Source organism: Nerophis ophidion, linkage group LG03 (genome assembly GCF_033978795.1).
Source record: "Nerophis ophidion isolate RoL-2023_Sa linkage group LG03, RoL_Noph_v1.0, whole genome shotgun sequence".
Taxonomy (NCBI): Eukaryota; Metazoa; Chordata; class Actinopteri; order Syngnathiformes; family Syngnathidae; genus Nerophis; species Nerophis ophidion.
Genome location: NC_084613.1, coordinates 9,983,801 through 10,005,156, shown reverse-complemented (window position 1 = coordinate 10,005,156; position 21,356 = coordinate 9,983,801). Strand labels below are relative to the sequence as shown.

The 21,356-nt window shown below is 37.0% G+C and overlaps 1 protein-coding gene across 12 annotated transcripts in view; it reads left to right on the top strand.

Moving 5' to 3' along the window:
- The window catches only part of LOC133549093 (membrane-associated guanylate kinase, WW and PDZ domain-containing protein 2-like), a 292,488-nt gene that overhangs the window by 144,725 nt on the left and 126,407 nt on the right, over positions 1–21,356 (top strand). For all 12 annotated transcript variants that reach the window (XM_061894219.1, XM_061894221.1, XM_061894216.1 and 9 more), the window contains exon 4: positions 2,379–2,603. In XM_061894219.1, coding sequence (XP_061750203.1) covers positions 2,379–2,603 — 225 coding nt within the window. The remainder of the gene's footprint in view (positions 1–2,378; positions 2,604–21,356) is intronic.

Below are 21,356 nucleotides of genomic sequence, written 5' to 3'. Positions count from 1 at the left end.
CAGGCGACTTCTTCTTTGAACTGTTTTACGACCTTGTCTGTGAACTGTTCTGTGACCAAAGGCGATGGCTGTTTACGACCGCTGCCCCTTAGAAACGGCTGTTGCCACGTAATCAGGGAAGTCCAAAAAAAAGAGGTGGCGTACGATCGTTCGGCAGAGCGTGGTGGAAGACTGTACAAAAGTACAGCCCAGGCGACCTTTTCTTTGAGCTGTTTTACGACCTTTTCTGTGAACTTTTCTGTGACAAAGGCAATGGCTGTTTACGACCACCGCCCCTTAGAAACGGATGTTGCCATGTAATCATGGGAAAGTCCAAATAAAAAAAGTGGCGTACAATCGTTTGCCAGAGTGTGGTGGAAGACTGTACAAGAGTACAGCCCAGGCGATTTCTTCTTTGAACTGTTTTACGACCTTGTCTGTTTACGACCGCCGTCCCTTAGAAACGGCTGTTGCCATGTTATCAGGGAAAGTCCACATTAAAGAGTTGGCGTACAATCGTTCGGCAGAGTGTGGTGGAAGACTGTACAAGAGTACAGCCCAGGTGACTTCTTTTTTCTTTAAGGCATTAATAAACATATTGAATGTTTTGTGTAGGAGTTATTTTGAAATAACTGTCATATTGAGTATGACAGTTACAGGCCAACATTATCACATTATTTATTCAGAAAATATAAATAACGACAAATACAATTGTAAAAAAAACAAAACAACATCACAATTTGTACAATTCCAAAATGTACTTGGTTTATTTTTAAACAAAGAAAACAACCTTAAGTTGTCTTTATTTTTAAGTTATAGTGCCGTAATTTTAGTGGATTTTCCTCCCGGTTCTAAAATGCATTAAAGCAGGGGTCACCAACCTTTTTGAAACCAAGAGCTACTTCTTGGCTACCAGTTTGATACACACTTAAATAAATTGCCAGAAATAGGCAATTTGCTCAATTTACCTTTAATAAATAAATCTATATATGTATACAGTATATATATATATATATATATATATATATATATATATATATATATATATATATATATATATATATATATATATATATATATATATATATATATATATATATAATGGGTATTTCTGTCTGTCATTCCGTCGTAGATTTTTTTTCCTTTTACGGAAGGTTTTTTGTAGATAATAAATGATGAAAAAACACTTAATAAAACGAGGAGAAAACAGGAAAATAAAATGAAAATTAAATTTTGAAACATAGTTTATCATCAATTTCGACACTTTAAAGTTCAAAATTCAACCAAAAAAAGAAGATAAAAACTAGCTAATTTGAATCTTTTTGAAAAAAATTTAAAAAGAATTTATGGAACGTCATTAGTAATTTTTCCAGATTGAGATTAATTTTAGAATTTTGATGACATGTTTTAAATAGGTTAAAATCCAATCTGCATTTTGTTAGAATATATAACAAATTGGACCAAGCTATATTTCTAACAAAGACAAATCATTATTTTTTCTAGATTTTCCAGAACAAAAATTTTAAATGAAATTCAAAAGACTTTGAAATAAGATTTAAGTTTGATTCGACAGATTTTTCTAGATTTGCCAGAATAATTTTTTTGAATTTTAATCATAATAAGTTTGAAGAAATATTTCACAAATATTCTTCGTCGAAAAAACAGCAGCTAAAATGAAGAATTAAATTAAAATGTATTTATTATTCTTTACAGTAAAAAAATAAATTTACTTGAACATTGATTTAAATTGTCAGGGAAGAAGAGGAAGGAATTTAAAAAAGGTATATGTGTTTAAAAATTCTAAAATAATTTTCAAGGTTGTATTTTTTCGCTAAAATTCTCTTTCTGAAAGTTCTAAGAAGCAAAGTAAAAAAATAAATGAATTTATTTGAACAAGTGAAGACCAATTTTTTGAAATATTTTCTTGGGTTTTCATATTTTATTTGAGTTTTGTCTCTCTTAGAATTAAAAATGTCGATCAAAGCCAGACCAGCTTGCTAGTAAATAAATACAATTTCAAAAATAGAGGCAGCTCACTGGTAAGTGCTGCTATTTGGGCAATTTTTAGAACAGGCCAGCGGGCGACTCATCTGGTCCTTACGGGCGGTGTTGGTGACCCCTGCTTTAAAGAGAAATTCAATTATTTTCGGTGAAGTAACGAGTAACTATAATTAATTAAAAAATGTTAAAAGTATTTTTTAGAACAACTGTACAGCAAATTTATCGTAATCTGCTCATTTTTAAATGTCAACTTTTATTAACACACACAAAAGTACCGGAAAATCGGTACCGGTATCAATTCCCCCAGGTACCGGGAACTGGTACCGTATTGGTCGAAACGTGAAGGTCCACTTTGAGTGTGTGAAGTGACGATGCCACCGTCTCCCTGCATCCCCCAGACAACTTCTACGGCACACCCAAGCCCCCGGCAGAACCGTCCCCGGCAGCCCCCCCCCTTAATGTGAGTGAGGCCCTGCTGCCCGGAGCCCGGCCCAGCGCCCAGGGCAAGAGGAAGAGGAACCAGTCGGTCAGCAACATGGAGCAGCGCGCCAGCTTGGAGCCCCCCGAGGAGGAGGAGGAGGAGAGCCCCGTCGTCAATGGCAACGGAGTGGCCATCACGCCAGGTACCACGCTTCCCAGACACTCCATTAGGGACACCACTAGGAATCTTGTCATGGGGCGGACTCACCAAACCCACCAATTCAGTTTTCATTTTCACATTTCTGGCCGGCGTCAGACTAATAGTGCTATAAACTAGCAATGATACGCTAAAAATTGCTTTGCAAAGCTCTGCCATGTTGTCAATGATTTCTGTATTTAATTCAATGTTCAGTGTTTTATCGTTTATAGTTAATATTGTAGATCCCACATTCTTTATTCTCATGTACATTCTGGGTTTTTTCTGGTCAAATGTTAAGGTAGTTTTATTAATTAAGTGTATAATTGTTTTGTTGTCAACTGTTAAGGTGGCATTATTAATTCAGTGTATGTTGTCAAATGTTAAGGTGGTGTTATTGAATAAGTGTATATTTGTTTTGTTGTCAAATGTTAAGGTGGTATTATTTAAAAGAGTAGAATTGTTTTGTTGTCAAATGCTAAGGTGGTATTATTGAATAAGTGTATATTTGTTTTGTTGTCAAATGTTAAGGTGGTATTATTTAAAAGAGTAGAATTGTTTTGTTGTCAAATGTTAAGGTGGTATTATTAAATAAGTGTATAATTGTTTTGTTGTTAATTGTTAAAGTGGTAATATAAAATGAGTCTAAAATGGTTTAATTCGTCAAATGTTAAGGTGGCATTATTAAAAACGAGTATAATTGTTTGGTTGTTAGATATTAAGGTGGTATTATTAAATAAGTGTATAATTGTTTTGATGTCAAATGTTAAGGTGGTATTTTTATATAAGTGTATAATTGTTTTGTTGTCAAATGTTAAGGTGGTATTATTTAAAAGTGGATAATTGTTTTGTTGTCAAATGTTAAGGTGGTATTATTTAAAAGTGGATAATAGTTTTTTTGTCAAATGTTAAGGTAGTATTATTAAATAAGTGTATAATGTTTGGTTGTCAAATGTTAAGGTGGTATTATTAAATAAGTGTATAATTGTTTTGTTGTCAATTGTTAAGGTGGTAATATAAAATGAGTCTAAAATGGTTTAATTCGTCAAATGTTAAGGTGGTATTATTAAAAACGAGTATAATTGTTTTGCTACAATCGGGCGGAAGGCGGGGTACACCCTGGACAAGTCGCCACCTCATAGGCGCCAGCGCCCCCCGCGACCCCGAAAGGGAATAAGCGGTAGAAAATGGATGGATGGATGGATAATTGTTTTGTTTTTAAATATTAAGGTGGTATTATTAAATAAGTGTATGATTGTTTTGTTGTCAAGTGTTAAGGTGGTATTAATAAATAGGTCTATAATTGTTTTGTTGTCAAATGTTAAGGTGGTATTATTAAATAAGTGTATAATTGTTTTGTTGTCAAATGTTATGGTGGTATTTTTATATAAGTGTATAATGTTTGGTTGTCAAATGTTAAGGTGGTATTATTAAATAAGTGTAAATTTGTTTTGTTGTCAAATGTTAAGGTGGTATTATTAAATAAGTGTATAATTGTTTTGCTGTTAAATGTTAAGGTGGTATTATTAAATAAGTGTATAATTGTTTTGTTGTCAAATGTTATGGTGGTATTTTTATATAAGTGTATAATGTTTGGTTGTCAAATGTTAAGGTGGTATTATTAAATAAGTGTAAATTTGTTTTGTTGTCAAATGTTAAGGTGGTATTATTAAATAAGTGTATAATTGTTTTGCTGTCAAATGTTAAGGTGGTATTATTTAAAAGTGGATAATTGTTTTTTTGTCAAATGTTAAGGTAGTATTATTAAATAAGTGTATAATGTTTGGTTGTCAAATGTTAAGGTGGTATTATTAAATAAGTGTATAATTGTTTTGTTGTCAATTGTTAAGGTGGTAATATAAAATGAGTCTAAAATGGTTTAATTCGTCAAATGTTAAGGTGGTATTATTAAAAACGAGTATAATTGTTTTGCTACAATCGGGCGGAAGGCGGGGTACACCCTGGACAAGTCGCCACCTCATAGGCGCCAGCGCCCCCCGCGACCCCGAAAGGGAATAAGCGGTAGAAATGGATGGATGGATGGATAATTGTTTTGTTTTTAAATATTAAGGTGGTATTATTAAATAAGTGTATGATTGTTTTGTTGTCAAATGTTAAGGTGGTATTATTAAATAAGTGTATAATTGTTTTGTTGTCAAATGTTATGGTGGTATTTTTATATAAGTGTATAATGTTTGGTTGTCAAATGTTAAGGTGGTATTATTAAATAAGTGTAAATTTGTTTTGTTGTCAAATGTTAAGGTGGTATTATTAAATAAGTGTATAATTGTTTTGCTGTTAAATGTTAAGGTGGTATTATTTGAAAGTGTATTATTGTTTTGTTGTCGAATCTTAAGGTGGTATTATTATATAAGTGTATAATGTTTGGTTGTCAAATGTTAAGGTGGTATTATTTGAAAGTGTATTATTGTTTTGTTGTCGAATGTTAAGGTGGTATTATTAAATAAGTGTATAATTGTTTTGCTGTTAAATGTTAAGGTGGTATTATTTGAAAGTGTATTATTGTTTTGTTGTCGAATCTTAAGGTGGTATTATTATATAAGTGTATAATGTTTGGTTGTCAAATGTTAAGGTGGTATTATTTGAAAGTGTATTATTGTTTTGTTGTCGAATGTTAAGGTGGTATTATTAAATAAGTGTATAATTGTTTTGCTATCAAATGTTAAGGTGATATTATCAAATAAGTGTATAATTGTTTTGTTGTCAAATCTTAAGGTGGTATTATTAAATGAATTTAATATGGTTTTGTTGTCAAATGTTAAGGTGGTATTATAAATAAGTGTATAATTGTATTGTTGTCAAATGTTAAGGTGGTATTTTTAAATAAGTGTCCAGCAGAACCGATAATCAACATTTCCGTTTTCTTAGCGTTAAGATGTAAAAAGTTGCTTGACATCCGTTGTTTGATTCCATGCATAAGGGTAAAATAAAAGTAAGACATGAATAAAATAAATAAATAAAAAACAGTAAATATATGAATTAATAAATAGTACTACATACAATCTTGCATTACTAATAAGATTTTTTTTTTTTTTTTTAAAGTAGGAATGAATTAAATGAAAAGAATGAATATCGGGTAAAACTCAGTGGGAGATTTTCAAACTGCTGTAATGTGACTCGACTTTTAAAGGCCAAACCTTTTAGTTTCTTTCCATCCAAGGTGGGCGGAGGGCATGAAAATTGACTTGGAATCCCCAAACTGTCGTCTGTGTTGTCCTGCGCTGGGCTGGAATACAAACCTCTTTATTCCCCTGAAGGAAGAACTGCGGACTTTACTTTCCATCTTCAGTCCGTCTCATGTCTGCCCTCGCTCCATAAATCTGGACTGAGACTGCACCCTGAAGGCTTGCAGACCTCCAGTAAACACAACTTACATGACTGCTCTCAAAGGCACCTTAAAGTCCTCTCCACTATCCTCCTTTTCCTCCTCCTTCTTCTTCTTCTTCTTCTTCTTCTTCTTCTTCTTCTTCTTCTTCTTCTTCTTCTTCTTCTTCTTTTTCACAACTCTGCTGCCTCTGGCCTGGATGCTGGTCACTAAGAACACCCTCTCTTCCCCTCGAGTGTTAAGGTGGAAATATTAAATAAGTGTATCATTGTTATGTTGTCAAATGTTAAGGTGGTATTATTAAATAGTTGTATAATTGTCAAATGTTAAGTTGGTATTATTAAATAAGTGTATCATTGTTTTGTTGTCTAATGTTAAGGTGGTATTATTAAATAAGTGTGTAATTGTTTTGTTGTCAAATGTTAAGGTGTTATTATTAAATAAGTGTATAATTGTTTCGTTGTCAAATGTTACGGTGGTATTATTAATTAAGTATATAATTGTTTTTTGTCTCATGTTAAAGTGGTATTATTAAATATGTGTATAATTGTTTAGTTGTCAAATGTTAAGGTGGTATTATTAAATACGCGTTACATTGTTTTGTTGTCAAATGTTAAGGTGGTATTAATAAATAGGAATGTAATTGTTTTGTTGTCAAATGTTAATGTGGTATTATTAAATATGTGTATAATTGTATTGTTGTCAAATGTTAAGGTGGTATTAATAAATGCGTGTTTCATTGTTTTGTTGTCTAATGTTAAGGTGGTATTAATAAATAGGAATGTATTTGTTTTGTTGTCAAATGCTAAGGTGGTATTAACAAATAAGTGTAATTGTTTTGCTGTCAAATGTTAAGGTGGTATTATTAAATAGGAATGTAATTGTTTTGTTGTCAAATGTTAAGGTGTTATTATTAAATAAGTGTATGATTGTTTTGTTGACAAATGTTACGGTGGTATTATTAATTAAGTATATAATTGTTTTTTGTCTCATTTTAAAGTGGTATTATTAAATATGTGTATAATTGTTTAGTTGTCAAATGTTAAGGTGGTATTATTAAATACGCGTTACATTGTTTTGTTGTCAAATGTTAAGGTGGTATTAATAAATAGGAATGTAATTGTTTTGTTGTCAAATGTTAAGGTGGTATTATTAAATATGTGTATAATTGTATTGTTGTCAAATGTTAAGGTGGTATTAATAAATGCGTGTTTCATTGTTTTGTTGTCTAATGTTAAGGTGGTATTAATAAATAGGAATGTATTTGTTTTGTTGTCAAATGCTAAGGTGGTATTAACAAATAAGTGTAATTGTTTTGCTGTCAAATGTTAAGGTGGTATTATTAAATATGTTTATAATTGTTTAGTTGTCAAATGTTAAGGTGGTATTATTAAATAAGTGTATAATTGTTTTGTTGTCAAATCTTAAGGTGGTATTATTAAATACGTGTATGATTTTTTTGTTGTCAAATGTTAAGGTGGTATTATTAAATAAGTATATAATTGTTTTTGTCTAATGTTAAAATGGTATTATTAAATATGTGTATAATTGTATTGTTGTCAAATGTTAAGGTGGTATTAATAAATATGTGTTTCATTGTTTTGTTGTCTAATGTTAAGGTGGTATTAATAAATAGGAATGTATTTGTTTTGTTGTCAAATGTTAAGGTGGTATTATTAAATAAGTGTATAATTGTTTTGTTGTCAAATCTTAAGGTGGTATTATTAAATAGATGTGTAATTGTTTTCTTGTCAAATGTTATGGTGGTATTTTTTGATAAGTGTATAATTTTTTTTGTTGTCAAATGTTAAGGTGGTATTATTAAATAGTTGTATAATTGTCAAATGTTAAGTTGGTATTATTAAATAAGTGTATCATTGTTTTGTTGTCTAATGTTAAGGTGGTATTATTAAATAAGTGTGTAATTGTTTTTTTGTCAAATGTTAAGGTGGTAATATAAAATAAGTGTATGATTGTTTTGTTGTCAAATGTTACGGTGGTATTATTAATTAAGTATATAATTGTTTTTTGTCTCATGTTAAAGTGGTATTATTAAATATGTGTATAATTGTTTAGTTGTCAAATGTTAAGGTGGTATTAATAAATAGGAATGTAATTGTTTTGTTGTCAAATGTTAAGGTGATATTATTAAATATGTGTATAATTGTATTGTTGTCAAATGTTAAGGTGGTATTAATAAATGCGTGTTTCATTGTTTTGTTGTCTAATGTTAAGGTGGTATTAATAAATATGAATGTATTTGTTTTGTTGTCAAATGCTAAGGTGGTATTATTAAATATGTTTATAATTGTTTAGTTGTCAAATGTTAAGGTGGTATTATTAAATAAGTGTATAATTGTTTTGTTGTCAAATCTTAAGGTGGTATTATTAAATACGTGTATGATTTTTTTGTTGTCAAATGTTAAGGTGGTATTATTAAATAAGTATATAATTGTTTTTGTCTAATGTTAAAATGGTATTATTAAATATGTGTATAATTGTATTGTTGTCAAATGTTAAGGTGGTATTAATAAATATGTGTTTCATTGTTTTGTTGTCTAATGTTAAGGTGGTATTAATAAATAGGAATGTATTTGTTTTGTTGTCAAATGTTAAGGTGGTATTATTAAATAAGTGTATAATTGTTTTGTTGTCAAATCTTAAGGTGGTATTATTAAATAGATGTGTAATTGTTTTCTTGTCAAATGTTATGGTGGTATTTTTTGATAAGTGTATAATTTTTTTTGTTGTCAAATGTTAAGGTGGAATTATTAAATAGATGTGTAATTGTTTTCTTGTCAAATGTTATGGTGGTATTTTTTGATAAGTGTATAATTTTTTTTGTTGTCAAATGTTAAGGTGGAATTATTAAATACGTATATGATTGTTTTGTTGTCAAATGTTATGGTGGTATTATTAAATAAGTATATAATTGTTTTTGTCTAATGTTAAAGTGGTATTATTAAATATGTGTATAATTGTATTGTGGTCAAATGTTAAGGTGGTATTAATAAATACGTGTTTCATTGTTTTGTTGTCTAATGTTAAGGTGGTATTAACAAAGAAGTGTAATTGTTTTGCTGTCAAATGTTAAGGTGGTGTTATTAAATATGTTTATAATTGTTTTGTTGTCAAATGTTAAGGTGGTATTATTAAATAATAATCTAATTGTTTTTTGTCTAGTGTAAGGTGGTATTATTATTAAAGTGTATAATACTTTTCTTGTCAAATGTTAAGGTGGTATTATTAAATAAGTGTATAATTGGTTTGTTGTCAAATGTTAAGGTGGTATTATTAAATAAGTGTATAATTGTTTTGTTGTCAAATGTTAAGGTGGTATTATTAAATAAGTGTATAATTGTTTAGTTATCAAATGTTAAGGTGGTATTATTAAATAAGTGTATAATGGTTTAGTTATCTAATGCTGAGGTGGTATTATTAAATAAGTGTATAATTGTTTAGTTATCAACTGTGAAGGTGATATTACTAAATAAGTGTATAATTGTTTAGTTATCTAATGTTGAGGTGGTATTATTAAATAAGTGAATAATTGTTTAGGTATCAAATGTTAAGGTGGTATTATTAAATAAGTGTATAATTGTTTAGTTATCAAATGTTAAGGTGGTATTACTAAATAAATGTATAATGGTTTAGTTATCAAATTTTGAGGTGGTATTACTAAATAAGTGTATAATTGTTTAGTTATCAAATGTTAAGGTGGTATTATTAAATAAGTGTATAATTGTTTAGTTATCAAATGTTAAGGTGGTATTACTAAATAAGTGTATAATGGTTTAGTTATCTAATGTTGAGGTGGTATTATTAAATAAGTGTATAATTGTTTTGTTATCAAATGTTAAGGTGGTATTATTAAATAAGTGTATATAATTGTTTAGTTATCTAATGTTAAGGTGGTATTATTAAATAATGTATATAATTGTTTAGTTATCTAATGTTAAGGTGGTATTATTAAATAAGTGTATATAATTGTTTTGCTGTCAAATGTTGAGGTGGTATTATTAAATAAGTGTATATAATTGTTTAGTTATCTAATGTTGAGGTGGTATTATTAAATAAGTGTATAATTGTTTAGTTGTCAAATGTTAAGGTGGTATTATTAAATAAGTGTATAATTGTTTAGTTATCAAATATTAAGGTGGTATTACTAAATAAGTGTATAATTGTTTAGTTATCTAATGTTGAGGTGGTATTATTAAATAAGTGTATAATTGTTTAGTTATCAAATGTTAAGGTGGTATTATTAAATAAGTGTATAATTGTTTTGTTGTCAAATGTTAAGGTGGTATTATTAAATAAGTGTATAATTGTTTTGTTGTCAAATGTTAAGGTGGTATTATTAAATAAGTGTATAATTGTTTAGTTATCTAATGTTGAGGTGGTATTATTAAATAAGTGTATAATTGTTCAGTTATCAAATGTTGAGGTGGTATTATTAAATAAGTGTACTGTCCTTCTCCTGACCTCCATCCTCCACTCGCTTCTATTTTGGCGTCCACATTCTGTCCTTTAAGGGGAAACAACCTCCAGTGCAAAGAAGCATGAGAAAGAAGCATGAGACTCCCCGACTTGACGCTGATGCAGGACGACTTCCTCCCCGACAATAAGACGTCTGATACAGCAGCGCTTGTGCGGAATCAAACATGAATATTCATGCTCGTGTGCGACTTGGACGCCACCAGCTCCTCTTATCCCCTCCCTCCTCCCACCTCCCTCTCCGAGTCTTTTCCTCCCGTCCCTGACTCACTCCGACCCTGAACGTCTTCCGTCTTCGCCGCTTTCTCTCTCTCTTTCTCCGACACGGCGTGTAGTCCTCATGCTCGCCGTCCTCAAGACCCTCCATCTCGCTCGCTCCCTCCCGGGGTTTCACAGCTCGGCAGCGCTGACTCATGGTGCGTGCCGTGCCCCCGGCGCCCCGGAATCCAGGTCTGCACTTGTGCAGCGGGAAAAATGAGCCGGACTGGCGTTTTCTGAGAATTTGCAAGGAAAATAACTGGAACGTAGAAAACCTCGCCGATGACCACAACAAGGGAGGCCAGACACAACTAGAACTACACACCCCTAATGGGTACACAACTTTTATAACGTCGGAAAGGTCTCGCTCGCGCCGACGGCGGAACTTTTAGTTCGGAAAACTTTGCGTTACCATAGCGACGGTATTGCGAAAACTAATCGCGATGGCACCATTGAATGGGTACCTATGATCCAATTAAATGGGTACACATCCTTTATAATGAACGATTATGCCAGCAGGAAGCTCAAATAGAGACAATACCTCCTCTTGTAGCTCAGCCATTGTTTAACATAGCTCGGTGCTTAACGTCTCATTTTGTTCACACACTTGTCTACTTTAACCCTGGCTAATAAAGTTTTGATGTCCAATGTTTGTTTTTGGCTGAATCGGCCATCGGAAGGAGGCGAGCTCCATCGGGGTTTTCCCGTTAAAGCGGATGGAAGCCCTGAAAATGTGCTTTTTTGTTTGTGAACAGTCTCTCCTCACTGCCACATATTTCATCTCACTGTCAAGTGTTCCGGGGAAAACGTGGACACGCATGGCCTCTGTCGGAAAATGTCACTTTTATGGAGGTCGTGTGTCTATTTTCGCTTGTGTTGGGCCTCAAAGCCAAGAAAGTCGGCTCAATCTCTCATTGACTCTAATGTTACATGTCGCAAAAATTCCCATTTTCCTACTTGCTGTAACTCGGCCATTTCTCCATTTTTTGGAAATCTGAGAACACCGGAATGTTCCCCACAGCCTTGAGGCGCTAACGGTTTTTACGAAAAGTCGATATCTGAAAGCGTTTGCCCACAATCAGACTTTTTTCGGCACAAAGTTTTTCAACAAATCCTACATAAACTGCAGTGTCATTGTGTGAATGCTCCAAAAGTATTTGCGCAATTTATCTTACGGTTACTGTGAGACTAACCGGACAACGAACCCCCACATATGTTATACCGTCGGAAAGGTCTCGCTCGCGCCGACGGCAGAACTTTTAGTTCGGAAAACTTTGCGTTACCATAGCGACGGTATTGCGAAAACTAATCGCGATGGCACCATTGAATGGGTACCTATGATCCAATTAAATGGGTACACATCCTTTATAATGAACGATTATGCCAGCAGGAAGCTCAAATAGAGACAATACCTCCTCTTGTAGCTCAGCCATTGTTTAACATAGCTCGGTGCTTAACGTCTCATTTTGTTCACACACTTGTCTACTTTAACCCTGGCTAAAAAAGTTTGGATGTCCAATGTTTGTTTTTGGCTGAATCGGCCATCGGAAGGAGGCGAGCCCCATCGGGGTTTTCCCGTTAAAGCGGATGGAAGCACTGAAAATGTGCTTTTTTGTTTGTGAACAATCTCTCCTCACTGCCACATATTTTATCCCACTGTCAAGTGTTTCGGGGAAAACGTTGACACGCATGGCCTCTGTCGGAAAATGTCACTTTTATGGAGGTCGTGTGTCTATTTTCGCTTGTGTTGGCCCTCCAAGCCAAGAAAGTCGACTCAAACTCTCATTGACTCTAATGTTACATGTCGCAAAAATTCCCATTTTCCTACTTGCTGTAACTCGGCATTTTCTCAATTTTTTGGAGATCTGAGAACACCGGAATGTTCCCCACACCCTTGAGGCGCTAACGGTTTTTACGAAAAGTCGATATCTGAAAGCGTTTGCCCACAATCAGACTTTGTTCGGCACAAAGTTTTTCAACAAATCCTACATAAACTGCAGTGTCATTGTGTGAATGCTCCAAAAGTATTTGCGCAATTTATCTTACGGTTACTGTGAGGCTAACCGGACAACGAACCCCCACATATGTTATACCGTCGGAAAGGTCTCGCTCGCGCCGACGGCAGAACTTTTAGTTTGGAAAACTTTGCGTTACCATAGCGACGGTATTGCAAAAACTAATCGCGATGGCACCATTGAATGGGTACCTATGATCCAATTAAATGGGTACACATCCTTTATAATGAAGGATTATGCCAGCAGGACGCTCAAATAGAGACAATACCTCCTCTTGTAGCTCAGCCATTGTTTAACGTAGCTCGGTGCTTAACGTCTCATTTTGTTCACACACTTGTCTACTTTAACCCTGGCTAAAAAAGTTTGGATGTCCAATGTTTGTTTTTGGCTGAATCGGCCACCGGAAGGAGGCAAGCTCCATCGGGGTTTTCCCGTTAAAGCGGATCGAAGCCCTGAAAATGTGCTTTTTTGTTTGTGAACAGTCTCTCCTCACTGCCACATATTTCATCCCACTGTCAAGTGTTCCGGGGAAAACGTTGACACGCATGGCCTCTGTCGGAAAATGTCACTTTTATGGAGGTCGTGTGTCTATTTTCGCTTGTGTTGGCCCTCCAAGCCAAGAAAGTCGGCTCAATCTCTCATTGACTCTAATGTTACATGTCGCAAAAATTCCCATTTTCCTACTTGCTGTAACTCGGCCATTTCTCCATTTTTTGGAAATCTGAGAACACCGGAATGTTCCCCACAGCCTTGAGGCGCTAACGTTTTTTACGAAAAGTCGATATCTGAAAGCGTTTGCCCCCAATCAGACTTTGTTCAGCACAAAGTTTTTCAACAAATCCTACATAAACTGCAGTGTCATTGTGTGAATGCTCTAAAAGTATTCGCACAATTTATCTTACGGTTACTGTGAGACTAACGGGACAACGAACCCCCACATATGTTATACCGTCGGAAAGGTCTCGCTCGCGCCGACGGCGGACCTTTTAGTTTGGAAAACTTTGCGTTACCATGGCGACGCTGTTGTGAAAACTAATCGCTATGGGACCATTGAATGGGTACCTATGATCCAATTAAATGGGTACACATCCTTTATAATGAAGGATTATGCCAGCAGGACGCTCAAATAGAGACAATACCTCCTCTTGTAGCTCAGCCATTGTTTAACGTAGCTCTGTGCTTAACGTCTCATTTTTTTCACACACTTGTCTACTTTCACCCTGGCTAAAAAAGTTTTGATGTCCAATGTTTGTTTTTGGCTGACTAGGCCATCGGAAGGAGGCGAGCTCCATCGGGGTTTTCCCGTTAAAGCGGATGGAAGCCCTGAAAATGTGCCTAATTGTTTGTGAACAGTCTCTCCTCACTGCCACATATTTCATCCCACTGTCAAGTGTTCCGGGGAAAACGTTGACACGCATGGCCTCTGTCGGAAAATGTCACTTTTATGGAGGTCGTGTGTCTATTTTCGCTTGTGTTGGCCCTCCTAGCCAAGAAAGTTGGCTCAATCTCTCATTGACTCTAATGTTACATGTCGCAAAAATTGCCATTTTCCTACTTGCTGTAACTCGACCATTTCTCAATTTTTTGGGAAATCTGAGAACACCGGAATGTTCCCCACAGCCTTGAGGCGCTAACGTTTTTTACGAAAAGTCGATATCTGAAAGCGTTTGCCCGCAATCAGACTTTATTCGGCACAAAGTTTTTCAACAAATCCTACATAAACTGCAGTGTCATTGTGTGAATGCTCTAAAAGTATTCGCACAATTTCTGTTACGGTTAATGTGAGACTAACCGGACAACGAACCCCCACATATGTTATACCATCAGAAAGGTTTCGATCGCGCCGACGGCGGAACTTTTAGGTCGGAAAACTTTGCGTTACCATGGCGATGCTATTGCGAAAACTAATCGCTATGGGACCATTGAATGGGTACCTATGATCCAATTAAATGGGTACACATCCTTTATAATGAAGGATTATGCCAGCAGGACGCTCAAATAGAGACAATACCTCCTCTTGTAGCTCAGCCATTGTTTAACATAGCTCGGTGCTTAACGTCTCATTTTGTTCACACTTTTGTCTACTTTAACCCTGGCTAAAAAATTTTTGATGTCCAATGTTTGTTTTTGGCTGAATCGGCCATCGGAAGGAGGCGAGCTCCATCGGGGTTTTCCCGTTAAAGCGGATGGAAGCTCTGAAAATGTGCTTTTTTGTTTGTGAACAATCTCTCCTCACTGCCACATATTTCATCCCAATGTCAAGTATTTCGGGGAAAACGTTGACACGCATGGCCTCTCTCGGAAAATGTCACTTTTATGGAGGTCGTGTGTCTATTTTCGCTTGTGTTGGCCCTCCAAGCCAAGAAAGTCGGCCCAATCTCTCATTGACTCTAATGTTACATGTCGCAAAAATTCCCATTTTCCTACTTGCTTTAACTCGGCCATTTCTCCATTTATCGGAAATCTGCGAACACCGGAATGTTCCCCAAAGCCTTAAGGCGCTAACGGTTTTTACGAAAAGTCGATATCTGAAAGCGTTTGCCCACAATCAGATTTTGTTCAGCACAAAGTTTTTCAACAAATCCTACATAAACTTCAGTTTCATTGTGTGAATGATTAAAAGTATTCGCACAATTTATCTTACGGTTACTGTGAGGCTAACCGGACAACGAACGCCCACATATGTTATACCGTCGGAAAGGTCTCACTCGCGCCGACGGTGGAACTTTTAGTTCGGAAAACTTTGCGTTACCATAGCGACGGTATTGCGAAAACTAATCGCGATGGCACCATTGAATGGGTACCTATGATCCAATTAAATGGGTACACATCCTTTATAATGAAGGATTATGCCAGCAGGACGCTCAAATAGAGACAATACCTCCTCTTGTAGCTCAGCCATTGTTTAACGTAGCTCGGTGCTTAACGTCTCGTTTTTTTCACACACTTGTGTACTTTAACCCTGGCTAAAAAAGTTTTGATGTCCAATGTTCGTTTTTGGCTGAATAGGCCATCGGAAGGAGGCGAGCTCCATCGGGGTTTTCCCGTTAAAGCGGATGGAAGCCCTGAAAATTTGCTTTTTTGTTTGTGAACAATCCCTCCTCACTGCCACATATTTCATCCCACTGTCATGTGTTTCGGGGAAAACGTTGACACGCATGGACCCTCTCAGAAAATGTCACTTTTATGGAGGTCATGTGTCCCATTTCGCTTGTGTTGGCCCTCAAAGCCAAGAAAGTCGGCCCAATCTCTCATTGACTCTAATGTTACATGTCGGCTCTGAAAAACAGAAAAACGCAAAAATTCCCGTTTTCCTACTTGCTGTAACTCGACCATTTCTCAATTTTTTGGAAATCTGAGAACTCCGGAATGTTCCCTAAAGCCTTAAGGCGCTAACGGTTTTTACGAAAAGTCGATATCTGAAAGCGTTTGCCCACAATCAGACTTTGTTCGGCACAAAGTTTTTCAACAAATCCTACATAAACTTCGGTGTCATTGTGTGAATGCTCCAAAAGTATTCGCGCAATTTATCTTACGGTTAATGTGAGGCTAACCGGACAACGAACCCCCACATATGTTATACCGTCGGAAAAGTCTCGCTCGCGCCGACGGCGGACCTTTTAGTTTGGAAAACTTTGCGTTACCATGGCGACGCTATTGTGAAAACTAATCGCGATGGCACCATTGAATGGGTACCTATGATCCCATTAAATGGGTACACATCCTTTATAATGAAGGATTATGCCAGCAGGACGCTCAAATAGAGACAATACCTCCTCTTGTAGCTCAGCCATTGTTTAACGTAGCTCGGTGCTTAACGTCTCATTTTGTTCACACACTTGTCTACTTTAACCCTGGCTAAAAAAGTTTGGATGTCCAATGTTTGTTTTTGGCTGAATCGGCCACCGGAAGGAGGCAAGCTCCATCGGGGTTTTCCCGTTAAAGCGGATCGAAGCCCTGAAAATGTGCTTTTTTGTTTGTGAACAGTCTCTCCTCACTGCCACATATTTCATCCCACTGTCAAGTGTTCCGGGGAAAACGTTGACACGCATGGCCTCTGTCGGAAAATGTCACTTTTATGGAGGTCGTGTGTCTATTTTCGCTTGTGTTGGCCCTCCAAGCCAAGAAAGTCGGCTCAATCTCTCATTGACTCTAATGTTACATGTCGCAAAAATTCCCATTTTCCTACTTGCTGTAACTCGGCCATTTCTCCATTTTTTGGAAATCTGAGAACACCGGAATGTTCCCCACAGCCTTGAGGCGCTAACGTTTTTTACGAAAAGTCGATATCTGAAAGCGTTTGCCCCCAATCAGACTTTGTTCAGCACAAAGTTTTTCAACAAATCCTACATAAACTGCAGTGTCATTGTGTGAATGCTCTAAAAGTATTCGCACAATTTATCTTACGGTTACTGTGAGACTAACGGGACAACGAACCCCCACATATGTTATACCGTCGGAAAGGTCTCGCTCGCGCCGACGGCGGACCTTTTAGTTTGGAAAACTTTGCGTTACCATGGCGACGCTGTTGTGAAAACTAATCGCTATGGGACCATTGAATGGGTACCTATGATCCAATTAAATGGGTACACATCCTTTATAATGAAGGATTATGCCAGCAGGACGCTCAAATAGAGACAATACCTCCTCTTGTAGCTCAGCCATTGTTTAACGTAGCTCTGTGCTTAACGTCTCATTTTTTTCACACACTTGTCTACTTTCACCCTGGCTAAAAAAGTTTTGATGTCCAATGTTTGTTTTTGGCTGACTAGGCCATCGGAAGGAGGCGAGCTCCATCGGGGTTTTCCCGTTAAAGCGGATGGAAGCCCTGAAAATGTGCCTAATTGTTTGTGAACAGTCTCTCCTCACTGCCACATATTTCATCCCACTGTCAAGTGTTCCGGGGAAAACGTTGACACGCATGGCCTCTGTCGGAAAATGTCACTTTTATGGAGGTCGTGTGTCTATTTTCGCTTGTGTTGGCCCTCCTAGCCAAGAAAGTTGGCTCAATCTCTCATTGACTCTAATGTTACATGTCGCAAAAATTGCCATTTTCCTACTTGCTGTAACTCGACCATTTCTCAATTTTTTGGGAAATCTGAGAACACCGGAATGTTCCCCACAGCCTTGAGGCGCTAACGTTTTTTACGAAAAGTCGATATCTGAAAGCGTTTGCCCGCAATCAGACTTTATTCGGCACAAAGTTTTTCAACAAATCCTACATAAACTGCAGTGTCATTGTGTGAATGCTCTAAAAGTATTCGCACAATTTCTGTTACGGTTAATGTGAGACTAACCGGACAACGAACCCCCACATATGTTATACCATCAGAAAGGTTTCGATCGCGCCGACGGCGGAACTTTTAGGTCGGAAAACTTTGCGTTACCATGGCGATGCTATTGCGAAAACTAATCGCTATGGGACCATTGAATGGGTACCTATGATCCAATTAAATGGGTACACATCCTTTATAATGAAGGATTATGCCAGCAGGACGCTCAAATAGAGACAATACCTCCTCTTGTAGCTCAGCCATTGTTTAACATAGCTCGGTGCTTAACGTCTCATTTTGTTCACACTTTTGTCTACTTTAACCCTGGCTAAAAAATTTTTGATGTCCAATGTTTGTTTTTGGCTGAATCGGCCATCGGAAGGAGGCGAGCTCCATCGGGGTTTTCCCGTTAAAGCGGATGGAAGCTCTGAAAATGTGCTTTTTTGTTTGTGAACAATCTCTCCTCACTGCCACATATTTCATCCCAATGTCAAGTATTTCGGGGAAAACGTTGACACGCATGGCCTCTCTCGGAAAATGTCACTTTTATGGAGGTCGTGTGTCTATTTTCGCTTGTGTTGGCCCTCCAAGCCAAGAAAGTCGGCCCAATCTCTCATTGACTCTAATGTTACATGTCGCAAAAATTCCCATTTTCCTACTTGCTTTAACTCGGCCATTTCTCCATTTATCGGAAATCTGCGAACACCGGAATGTTCCCCAAAGCCTTAAGGCGCTAACGGTTTTTACGAAAAGTCGATATCTGAAAGCGTTTGCCCACAATCAGATTTTGTTCAGCACAAAGTTTTTCAACAAATCCTACATAAACTTCAGTTTCATTGTGTGAATGATTAAAAGTATTCGCACAATTTATCTTACGGTTACTGTGAGGCTAACCGGACAACGAACGCCCACATATGTTATACCGTCGGAAAGGTCTCACTCGCGCCGACGGTGGAACTTTTAGTTCGGAAAACTTTGCGTTACCATAGCGACGGTATTGCGAAAACTAATCGCGATGGCACCATTGAATGGGTACCTATGATCCAATTAAATGGGTACACATCCTTTATAATGAAGGATTATGCCAGCAGGACGCTCAAATAGAGACAATACCTCCTCTTGTAGCTCAGCCATTGTTTAACGTAGCTCGGTGCTTAACGTCTCGTTTTTTTCACACACTTGTGTACTTTAACCCTGGCTAAAAAAGTTTTGATGTCCAATGTTCGTTTTTGGCTGAATAGGCCATCGGAAGGAGGCGAGCTCCATCGGGGTTTTCCCGTTAAAGCGGATGGAAGCCCTGAAAATTTGCTTTTTTGTTTGTGAACAATCCCTCCTCACTGCCACATATTTCATCCCACTGTCATGTGTTTCGGGGAAAACGTTGACACGCATGGACCCTCTCAGAAAATGTCACTTTTATGGAGGTCATGTGTCCCATTTCGCTTGTGTTGGCCCTCAAAGCCAAGAAAGTCGGCCCAATCTCTCATTGACTCTAATGTTACATGTCGGCTCTGAAAAACAGAAAAACGCAAAAATTCCCGTTTTCCTACTTGCTGTAACTCGACCATTTCTCAATTTTTTGGAAATCTGAGAACTCCGGAATGTTCCCTAAAGCCTTAAGGCGCTAACGGTTTTTACGAAAAGTCGATATCTGAAAGCGTTTGCCCACAATCAGACTTTGTTCGGCACAAAGTTTTTCAACAAATCCTACATAAACTTCGGTGTCATTGTGTGAATGCTCCAAAAGTATTCGCGCAATTTATCTTACGGTTACTGTGAGGCTAACCGGACAACGAACGCCCACATATGTTATACCGTCGGAAAGGTCTCACTCGCGCCGACGGTGGAACTTTTAGTTCGGAAAACTTTGCGTTACCATAGCGACGGTATTGCGAAAACTAATCGCGATGGCACCATTGAATGGGTACCTATGATCCAATTAAATGGGTACACATCCTTTATAATGAAGGATTATGCCAGCAGGACGCTCAAATAGAGACAATACCTCCTCTTGTAGCTCAGCCATTGTTTAACGTAGCTCGGTGCTTAACGTCTCGTTTTTTTCACACACTTGTGTACTTTAACCCTGGCTAAAAAAGTTTTGATGTCCAATGTTCGTTTTTGGCTGAATAGGCCATCGGAAGGAGGCGAGCTCCATCGGGGTTTTCCCGTTAAAGCGGATGGAAGCCCTGAAAATTTGCTTTTTTGTTTGTGAACAATCCCTCCTCACTGCCACATATTTCATCCCACTGTCATGTGTTTCGGGGAAAACGTTGACACGCATGGACCCTCTCAGAAAATGTCACTTTTATGGAGGTCATGTGTCCCATTTCGCTTGTGTTGGCCCTCAAAGCCAAGAAAGTCGGCCCAATCTCTCATTGACTCTAATGTTACATGTCGGCTCTGAAAAACAGAAAAACGCAAAAATTCCCGTTTTCCTACTTGCTGTAACTCGACCATTTCTCAATTTTTTGGAAATCTGAGAACTCCGGAATGTTCCCTAAAGCCTTAAGGCGCTAACGGTTTTTACGAAAAGTCGATATCTGAAAGCGTTTGCCCACAATCAGACTTTGTTCGGCACAAAGTTTTTCAACAAATCCTACATAAACTTCGGTGTCATTGTGTGAATGCTCCAAAAGTATTCGCGCAATTTATCTTACGGTTAATGTGAGGCTAACCGGACAACGAACCCCCACATATGTTATACCGTCGGAAAAGTCTCGCTCGCGCCGACGGCGGACCTTTTAGTTTGGAAAACTTTGCGTTACCATGGCGACGCTATTGTGAAAACTAATCGCGATGGCACCATTGAATGGGTACCTATGATCCCATTAAATGGGTACACATCCTTTATAATGAAGGATTATGCCAGCAGGACGCTCAAATAGAGACAATACCTCCTCTTGTAGCTCAGCCATTGTTTAACGTAGCTCTGTGCTTAACGTCTCATTTTGTTCACACACTTGTCTACTTTAACCCTGGCTAATAAAGTTTGGATGTCCAATGTTAGTTTTTGGCTGAATAGGCCATCGGAAGGAGGCGAGCTCCATCGGGGTTTTCCCGTTAAAGCGGATGGAAGCCTTGAAAATATGCTTTTTTGTTTGTGAACAATCCCTCCTCACTGCCACATATTTCATCCCACTGTCATGTGTTTCGGGGAAAACGTTGACACGCATGGCCTCTCTCGGAAAATGTCACTTTTATGGAGGTCGTGTGTCTATTTTCGCTTGTGTTGGCCCTCCAAGCCAAGAAAGTCGGCCCAATCTCTCATTGACTCTAATGTTACATGTCGGCTCTGAAAAACTGAAAAACGCAAAAATTCCCGTTTTCCTACTCACTGTAACTCGGCCATTTCTCCATTTTTTGGAAATCTG